Source organism: Oncorhynchus keta, chromosome 21, assembly GCF_023373465.1.
Source record: "Oncorhynchus keta strain PuntledgeMale-10-30-2019 chromosome 21, Oket_V2, whole genome shotgun sequence".
NCBI classification, from domain to species: Eukaryota; Metazoa; Chordata; class Actinopteri; order Salmoniformes; family Salmonidae; genus Oncorhynchus; species Oncorhynchus keta.
The window spans coordinates 49944953-49954952 of NC_068441.1; the positions used below are offsets into that span (position 1 = coordinate 49944953).

At 48.5% G+C, this 10000-nt stretch overlaps 1 protein-coding gene across 9 annotated transcripts in view; it reads left to right on the top strand.

Annotated features, from left to right (window-relative positions):
• The window catches only part of dock3 (dedicator of cytokinesis 3), a 532012-nt gene that overhangs the window by 390635 nt on the left and 131377 nt on the right, over positions 1 to 10000 (top strand). For all 9 annotated transcript variants that reach the window (XM_052474129.1, XM_052474134.1, XM_052474126.1 and 6 more), the window contains exon 13: positions 6562 to 6650. In XM_052474129.1, the coding sequence (XP_052330089.1) occupies positions 6562 to 6650 (89 nt within the window). The remainder of the gene's footprint in view (positions 1 to 6561; positions 6651 to 10000) is intronic.

Consider the following 10000-nt stretch of genomic DNA (forward strand, 5'->3'; position numbering starts at 1 on the left):
GTTATGGAGGGTGGTGTAGATGAGGCTGGGCCTAGTCATGTTATGGAGGGTGGTGTAGATGAGGCTGGGCCTAGTCATGTTATGGAGGGTGGTGTAGATGAGGCTGGGTCTCGTCAGGTTATAGATGGTGGTGTAGATGAGGCTGGGTCTAGTCAGGTTATAGATGGTGGTGTAGATGAGACTGGGTCTCGTCAGGTTATAGATGGTGGTGTAGATGAGGCTGGGTCTAGTCAGGTTATAGATGGTGGTGTAGATGAGACTGGGTCTAGTCAGGTTATGGAGGGTGGGGTAGGTGAGGCTGGGTCTAGTCAGGTTATAGATGGTGGTGTAGATGAGGCTGGGTATAGTCAGGTTATAGATGGTGGTGTAGATGAGGCTGGGTCTAGTCAGGTTATGGATGGTAGTGTAGCAGAGGCTGGGTCTAGTCATGTTTTGGATGGTGGTGTAGATGAGGCTGGGCCTAGTCATGTTATGGATGGTGGTGTAGATGGGGCTGGGCCTAGTCATGTTATGGATGGTGGTGTAGATGAGGCTGGGCCTAGTCATATTATGGATGGTGGTGTAGATGAGGCTGGGCCTAGTCATGTTTTGGATGGTGGTGTAGAGGAGGCTGGGCCTAGTCATGTTATGGAGGGTGGTGTAGATGAGGCTGGGCCTAGTCATGTTATGGATGGTGGTGTAGATGAGGCTGGGCCTAGTCATGTTATGGAGGGTGGTGTAGATGAGGCTGGGTCTAGTCAGGCTAGAGATGGTGGTGTAGATGAGGCTGGGTCTAGTCAGGTTATAGATGATGGTGTAGATGAGGCTGGATATAGTCAGGTTATAGATGGAGGTATAGATGAGGCTGGGTCTAGTCAGGTTATAGATGGTGGTGTAGATGAGGCTGGGTCTCGTCAGGTTATAGATGGTGGTGTAGATGAGGCTGGGTCTAGTCAGGTTATAGATGGTGGTGTAGATGAGACTGGGTCTCGTCAGGTTATGGATGGTGGTGTAGATGGGGCTGGGCCTAGTCATGTTATGGATGGTGGTGTAGATGAGGCTGGGCTGTCATATTATGGATGGTGGTGTAGATGAGGCTGGGCCTATCATGTTTTGGATGGTGGTGTAGATGGGCCTAGGCTGGGAGGGTGGTGTAGATGAGGCTGGGCCTAGTCATGTTATGGATGGTGGTGTAGATGAGGCTGGGCCTTGTCATGCTATGGAGGGTGGTGTAGATGAGGCTGGGTCTAGTCAGGTTATGGATGGTAGTGTAGCAGAGGCTGGGTCTAGTCATGTTTTGGATGGTGGTGTAGATGAGGCTGGGCCTAGTCATGTTATGGATGGTGGTGTAGATGAGGCTGGGCCTAGTCATATTATGGATGGTGGTGTAGATGAGGCTGGGCCTAGTCATGTTTGGATGGTGGTGTAGATGAGGCTGGGCCTAGTCATGTTATGGAGGGTGGTGTAGATGAGGCTGGGTCTAGTCAGGCTAGAGATGGTGGTGTAGATGAGGCTGGGTCTAGTCAGGTTATAGATGATGGTGTAGATGAGGCTGGATATAGTCAGGTTATAGATGGAGGTATAGATGAGGCTGGGTCTAGTCAGGTTATAGATGGTGGTGTAGATGAGGCTGGGTCTCGTCAGGTTATAGATGGTGGTGTAGATGAGGCTGGGTCTAGTCAGGTTATAGATGGTGGTGTAGATGAGACTGGGTCTCGTCAGGTTATGGATGGTGGTGTAGATGAGGCTGGGTCTAGTCATGTTATGGATGGTGGTGTAGATGAGGCTGGGCCTAGTCATGCTATGGATGGTGGTGTAGCAGAGGCTGGGTCTAGTCATGTTATGGATGGTGGTGTAGATGAGGCTGGGTCTAGTCATGTTATGGATGGTGGTGTAGATGAGGCTGGGCCTAGTCATGTTATGGAGGGTGGTGTAGATGAGGCTGGGCCTAGTCATGCTATGGATGGTGGTGTAGATGAGGCTGGGCCTAGTCATGTTATGGATGGTGGTGTAGATGAGGCTGGGTCTAGTCATGTTATGGATGGTGGTGTAGATGAGGCTGGGCCTAGTCATGTTATGGAGGGTGGTGTAGATGAGGCTGGATCATAGGATCTGGGTCTAGTCATGTTATGGATGGTGGTGTAGATTAGGCTGGGCCTAGTCATGCTATGGATGGTGGTGTAGCAGAGGCTGGGTCTAGTCATGTTATGGATGGTGGTGTAGATGAGACTGGGTCTAGTCATGTTATGGAGGGTGGTGTAGATGAGGCTGGGCCTAGTCATGTTATGGAGGGTGGTGTAGATGAGGCTGGGCCTAGTCATGTTATGGAGGGTGGTGTAGATGAGGCTGGGCCTAGTCATGTTATGGAGGGTGGTGTAGATGAGGCTGGGTCTCGTCAGGTTATAGATGGTGGTGTAGATGAGGCTGGGTCTAGTCAGGTTATAGATGGTGGTGTAGATGAGACTGGGTCTCGTCAGGTTATAGATGGTGGTGTAGATGAGGCTGGGTCTAGTCAGGTTATAGATGGTGGTGTAGATGAGACTGGGTCTAGTCAGGTTATGGAGGGTGGGGTAGATGAGGCTGGGTCTAGTCAGGTTATAGATGGTGGTGTAGATGAGGCTGGTTCTAGTCAGGTTATAGATGGTGGTGTAGATGAGGCTGGGTATAGTCAGGTTATAGATGGTGGTGTAGATGAGGCTGGGTCTAGTCAGGTTATGGATGGTAGTGTAGCAGAGGCTGGGTCTAGTCATGTTTTGGATGGTGGTGTAGATGAGGCTGGGCCTAGTCATGTTATGGATGGTGGTGTAGATGGGGCTGGGCCTAGTCATGTTATGGATGGTGGTGTAGATGAGGCTGGGCCTAGTCATATTATGGATGGTGGTGTAGATGAGGCTGGGCCTAGTCATGTTTTGGATGGTGGTGTAGAGGAGGCTGGGCCTAGTCATGTTATGGAGGGTGGTGTAGATGAGGCTGGGCCTAGTCATGTTATGGATGGTGGTGTAGATGAGGCTGGGCCTTGTCATGCTATGGAGGGTGGTGTAGATGAGGCTGGGTCTAGTCAGGTTATGGATGGTAGTGTAGCAGAGGCTGGGTCTAGTCATGTTTTGGATGGTGGTGTAGATGAGGCTGGGCCTAGTCATGTTATGGATGGTGGTGTAGATGAGGCTGGGCCTAGTCATATTATGGATGGTGGTGTAGATGAGGCTGGGCCTAGTCATGTTTTGGATGGTGGTGTAGAGGAGGCTGGGCCTAGTCATGTTATGGAGGGTGGTGTAGATGAGGCTGGGTCTAGTCAGGCTAGAGATGGTGGTGTAGATGAGGCTGGGTCTAGTCAGGTTATAGATGATGGTGTAGATGAGGCTGGATATAGTCAGGTTATAGATGGAGGTATAGATGAGGCTGGGTCTAGTCAGGTTATAGATGGTGGTGTAGATGAGGCTGGGTCTAGTCAGGTTATAGATGGTGGTGTAGATGAGGCTGGATATAGTCAGGTTATAGATGGTGGTGTAGATGAGGCTGGGTCTCGTCAGGTTATAGATGGTGGTGTAGATGAGGCTGGGTCTAGTCAGGTTATAGATGGTGGTGTAGATGAGGCTGGGTCTAGTCAGGTTATAGATGGTGGTGTAGATGAGACTGGGTCTAGTCAGGTTATGGAGGGTGGGGTAGATGAGGCTGGGTCTAGTCAGGTTATAGATGGTGGTGTAGATGAGGCTGGTTCTAGTCAGGTTATAGATGGTGGTGTAGATGAGGCTGGGTATAGTCAGGTTATAGATGGTGGTGTAGATGAGGCTGGGTCTAGTCAGGTTATAGATGGTGGTGTAGATGAGGCTGGGTCTAGTCATGTTTTGGATGGTGGTGTAGATGAGGCTGGGCCTAGTCATGTTATGGATGGTGGTGTAGATGGGGCTGGGCCTAGTCATATTATGGATGGTGGTGTAGATGAGGCTGGGCCTAGTCATGTTTTGGATGGTGGTGTAGAGGAGGCTGGGCCTAGTCATGTTTTGGATGGTGGTGTAGATGAGGCTGGGCCTAGTCATGTTATGGATGGTGGTGTAAATGAGGCTGGGCCTAGTCATATTATGGATGGTGGTGTAGATGAGGCTGGGCCTAGTCATGTTATGGAGGGTGGTGTAGATGAGGCTGGGCCTAGTCATGTTATGGATGGTGGTGTAGATGAGGCTGGGCCTTGTCATGCTATGGAGGGTGGTGTAGATGAGGCTGGGCTTAGTCAGATTATAGATGGTGGTGCAGATGAGGCTGGGCGTAGTCAGGCTAGAGATGGTGGTGTAGATGAGGCTGGGGCTAGTCAGGTTATACTAGTAGATGAGGAGAGTATATTGGGGAAGTGTAAGAGACTAGGAGGGAGGAGGAGGGTGGGTCTAGTCAGGTAGTGATAGTAGATGAGGAGAGTGTAGTGTCGAAGTGTAAGAGACTAGGGGGGAGGAGGAGGAGGGTGGGGTAGATGAGGCTGGGTCTAGTCAGGTTATACTAGTAGATGAGGAGAGTATAGTGGGGAAGTGTAAGAGACTAGGGGGGAGGAGGAGGAGGGTGGGGTAGATGAGGCTGGGTCTAGTCAGGTTATACTAGTAGATGAGGAGAGTATAGTGGGGAAGTGTAAGAGACTAGGGGGGAGGAGGAGGGTGGGTCTAGTCAGGTAGTGATAGTAGATGAGGAGAGTGTAGTGGGGAAGTGTAAGAGACTAGGGGGGAGGAGGAGGGTGGGTCTAGTCAGGTAGTGATAGTAGATGAGGAGAGTATAGGGAGGAAGTGTAAGAGACTAGGGGGGAGGAGGATGGGTGTCAAGCGGAAAAGGAAAAGGGGGAGAAGAAAGAAGTTGGGAGGGGAGAGGCTGGTGTGGTTAAAGGCCCCGAGGAACCTTTTTTGGGGGGCAGAGAGGAAGGGCAGGTGGTCAGGATGGGAGATGAAGATGAGGAGGAGGAAAGTGAGTCTGAGGAAGAAGTAGATGAGGAGGCCTTTTTTTCCAGACATCTCCTCAATGTTCGACAGCCAGTCAAGCAGAGGGGTCAATATATACGGTGAGGGATCTGACAAGGTTCCAGAATGAGACCAAAGGGGTCAAATTTCATCTCGAGGCTTTTTTTTCTGATCTGAGTTTGTAAGATCCGTACAACATGCTATGAAAAAATGAGGGGCGTGGTGTCCTCTCACCCAGGAAACGGTTTAGGTTGAGGAAGTGGGGCATAACAGTGCGTTAGGTTCTACCTTCAGACACCGTTTAGATGAATAGTTTTTTTGCTGGCACTGGGGCTTTTTTGAGCTTTGCTATTGGTCTCTTTCTTTGCTGGCTTTTCTCACACATCTTATGGAGTCTCTTCGGGTAGGTTCACTTTATATAAATGGCAGTGGAGATGTGGGAAAGAGGAGTCTGTTGGGTTAAAATGTAAAACAAAAGAAAGTACAGGTGTTGTTTCTGCAGGAGATTCATAGTGATGTGGTGAATGAAGTCGATGTAATGGCGTAGAATGCCCTGTGTGCGTTCTCTCTCAGTTCATTCACTGCCTCATTAAGGTGTCCAGTTGAGCGTATTGTTAATACTAAGTAATTGTTGTGTGTGTGCAGAACTCTATATCAAATCAAATGTATTTATATAGCCCTTCGTACATCAGCTGATATCTCAAAGTGCAGTACATATTTTGTACCAATTGAGATTTTCTCTGGATCATTACTTTAGACTTTTTTTTAGACTTTTTGGGGTTTACTGCCAGGGCCCAGGTCTGGCAGTACTGCTCTAGCAGGTCCAGGCTCTGCTGTAGGCCATGTGCTGTGGGTGACAGCAAGCATAGGTCATCTGTGAAGAGTAGACATGTAACCTCTGAATTGTGGAGACTAACACCAGCGGCTGAGGATTTTTCTAGAATAGTGGCCAATTTGTTGATATAATTGTTGGAAGAGTGTTTCTGTCACTCTTTGTCTTCTTTCTGTCTGTCTGTCTGTCTGTCTGTCTGTCTGTCTGTCTGTCTGTCTGTCTGTCTGTCTGTCTGTCTGTCTGTCTCTGTCTGTCTTGTCTGTCTGTCTTGTCTGTCTGTCTGTCTCTCTGTCTCTCTGTCTCTCTCTCTGTCTCTCTTCTCTCTGTCTGTCTCTCTTCTCTCTCTGTCTGTCTCTCTCTCTCTCGCTCTCTCTCTCTGTCTTTCTCTCTGTCTGTCTCTCTCCCTCTCTCTCGTTCTCCCTCCCTCTCTCTCTCTCTCTCGTTTCTGCATTGCGTAAAAACTGTAGCCTTCTAACTACCAGAGGAAATATCCAGTCAGCTTCTTTAGATCAGTTGAATATTAATGCAATTGAATGCAAAAACCTCTCTCACACATACACACACACACACACACACACACACACACACACACACACACACACACACACACACACACACACACACACACACACACACACACACACACACACACACACACACACTCACTCACTCACTCACTCACACACACGACACACACACAGTTGAATGCCAATGCACTTGAATGCACAACATCTGTATGTCCGCTAGAGATGTTTTCTAGAGATGTTTCCTAGAGATGTTTCCTAGAGATGTTTCCTATCTTTGTTTCCCCTACAGATGTAACAATGAGAATGAGTGGTACCAGATCCATGAAAACATCATAAGAAAATCCAGCACCAAGTACACAGCTCCCAGCACCAACTATGGTATGTTAACCTAACCCCTGACTCTGGTACTTACACGGTTATACTATTGAGGCCCCCCAGGTAGTGAGTGAGTGAGTGTGTGTTTGTGTGTGCGTGTGTCCCGTACCCTGTCCAACCCTTCACAGGGATGACACACAATCTCATAATTTCCCTTCACTCCCATAATCTCGGTAATTGGTAGCCTACAAATATGAATGTCATTCACTTAGTTGATAGTGTGTACATCAAGGGCCTTCCCCCCTCAAAGCTCATTAGAGAATCCAATGTCCCTCCCGTCGTATCTCCTCCTCCAATGAGCTTTGAGAGGGACGCGAGAGATTGCGTAATCAAGGACGGGAGGAATCAAGGATCTGAAGGGTAGTTAAGTTTTTAGACAGTCAATTAGATAATGTACATGTCATTGACATACCAGTTATAGAACATAGTCCTCAGGATCAGCCACTGAGATACGACTGCATTGGTAGGATAATCATAGAGTTCAAATCAAATCTATTTGAACTTTATTTTCAGCTGATATCTCAAAGTGCTGTACAGAAACCCAGCCTAAAACCCCAAACAGCAAGCAATATAGGTGTTGAAGCACGTTGGCTAGGAAAAACTCCCTAGAAAGGCCAAAACCTAGGAAGAAACCTAGAGAGGAACCAGGATTTGAGGGGTGGCCAGTCCTCTTCTGGCTGTGCCGGGTGGAGATCATAACAGAACATGGCCAAGATGTTAAAATGTTCATAAATGACCAGCATGGTCAAATAATAGGTCTGGGACAGGTAGCAAGTCCGGTGAACAGGTCAGGATTCCATAGCCGCAGGCAGAACAGTTGAAACTGGAGCAGCAGCACGGCCAGATGGACTGGGGACAGCAAGGAGTCATCATGCCAGGTTGTCCTGAGGCATGGTCCTAGTGCCCAGGTCCTCAGAGAGAGAGAAAGAGAGAATACTTAAATTCACACAGGACACCGATAAGACAGGAGAAGTACTCCACATATAACAGACGGATCCTAGCCCCCCGACACATAAACTACTGCAGCATAAATACTGGAGGCTGAGACAGGAGGGGTCAGGAGACACTGTGGCCCCATCCGATGATACCCCCGGACAGGGCCAAACAGGAAGGCCCCACTCACTTTGGAAGGCCCCACCCACTGTGGCCCCACCCACTTTGCCAAAGCACAGCCCCTACACCACTAGAGGGATATCTTCAACCACCAACTTACCATCCTGAGACAAGGCCGAGTATAGCCCACAAAGACGTCCGCCACGGCACAACCCAAGGGGGGGGGGGGGCAGACAGGAAGATCACATCAGTGATTTGGCACATCTGACCATAACTATATCCTCCTGATTCCTGCTTGCAAGCAAAAACTCAAACAGGAAGTACCAGTGACGTGCTCAATACAGAAGTGGTCCGATGAAGTGGATGCTAAGCAACAGGACTGTTTCACTACCACAGACTGGAATATGTCCCGGGATTCATCCAATGGCATTGGGGAGTTTAACACATCAGTCACCAGCTTCATGTGCATCGACGTTGTTTTCCCCACATTAACCGTACATACATGTCCCAACCAGAAGCCATGGATTACAGGCAACACCCACACTAAGCTAATGGCTGGAACTGCCACTTTTAAGGAGCACGCATATAAGAAATCCAGCTACGCCCTCTGACAAACCATCAAACTAGCAAAATGTTAATATAAGACTGAGATTGAATCCTACTACACCGACTCTGACGCTTGTCGGATGTGGCAAACTATCACAGATTACAAAGGGAAACCCAGCAGAGAACTACCCAGTGATGAGAGCCTACCAGATGAGCTAAATGCCTTCTATGCCTCGCTTCGAGGCAAGCAACACTGAACCATGCGTGAGAGCACCAGCTGATCCGGACGACTGTGTAATCTCGCTCTCCATAGCCGGGAGTAGAGTAGAGTGAGTAGACTTTTAAACAGGTTAATATTCAGGTTAAGGCTGCAGGGCCAGACAGATTACCAGGACGTGTACTCAGAGCATCATCCACTGACCAACTGGCAAGTGTCTGTAATACCAACATGTTTTAAGAAAACCACCATAGTCCCTGTGCCCAAGAAGACCAAGGTAACTTGTCTAAATGACTACCGAGCCGTAGAACTCATATCTGTAACCCTGAAATGCTTTGATGGCTGGACATGGCTCACATCAACACCATCATCCCAGAAACCCTGAAGCCACTCCAATTCGCATACCGCCCCAACAGATCCACAGATGACGCAATCTCTATTGCACCACACAATAGAGATTTGTCCGGTGCAATAGGAACAAAAGGAACACCTACCTGAGAATGCTGTTCATTGACTACAGCTCAGCGTTCAACACCATAGTGCCCACGAAGCTCATCACTAAGCTAAGGACCCTGGGACTATTGTTCATCCATGACTGCACGACACCAACACCATCATCAAGTTTACCATTGACACAGCGGTGGTAGGCCTGATCACTGACAACGATGAGACAGCCTATAGGGAGACCTGGTGGTGTGGTGCCAATCATAGTCCGGCTCTTCCTTGGTTTGTGTCTTTTCTAGGGAGTTTGTCCACTGTGCTTCTACATCGGCTTGCTGGTTGAGGCATTCGACCGCAAGGCGCTACAGAGGCGGAGTCAGAGGAAGGCTCTAAAAATGTTTCTAAGACTCCAGCGACCCAAGTCATAGACTGTTCTCTCTGCTGCCACACAGCAAGCGGTACCGAAGTAACAAGTCTAGGACCAAAAGGCTCCTTAACAGCTTCTACCCCCAAGTCATAATACCAAATAATGACAAAGCAAATGTATTGAAAATTACATAAGTATTCAGACACTTTTACTTAGTACTTTGTTGAAGCACCTATGGCAGTGATTACAGCCTCGAGTCTTCTTGGGTATTACGCTACAAGCTTGGCACACCTGTATTTGGGGAGTGTCCGCAATTCTTATCTGCAGATCCTCTCAAGCTCTGTCAGGTTGGATGGGGAGTGTCTGGTACTGGTACTCCTTGTACTCCTTGTATATAGCCTCATTACTACCTGGTACCCCTGCACATTGACTCAGTACTGGTACTCCTTGTATATAGCCCCATCTACCCATCTACCCATAACATAGAGTCACTATAGTCCCCATCTACCCATAACATAGAGTCACTATAGTCCCCATCTACCCATAACATAGAGTCACTATAGTCCCCATCTACCCATAACATAGAGTCACTATAGTCCCCATCTACCCATAACATAGAGTCACTATAGTCCCCATCTACCCATAACATAGAGTCACTATAGTCCCCATCTACCCATAACATAGAGTCACTATTGTCCCCATCTACCCATAACACAGAGTCACTATAGT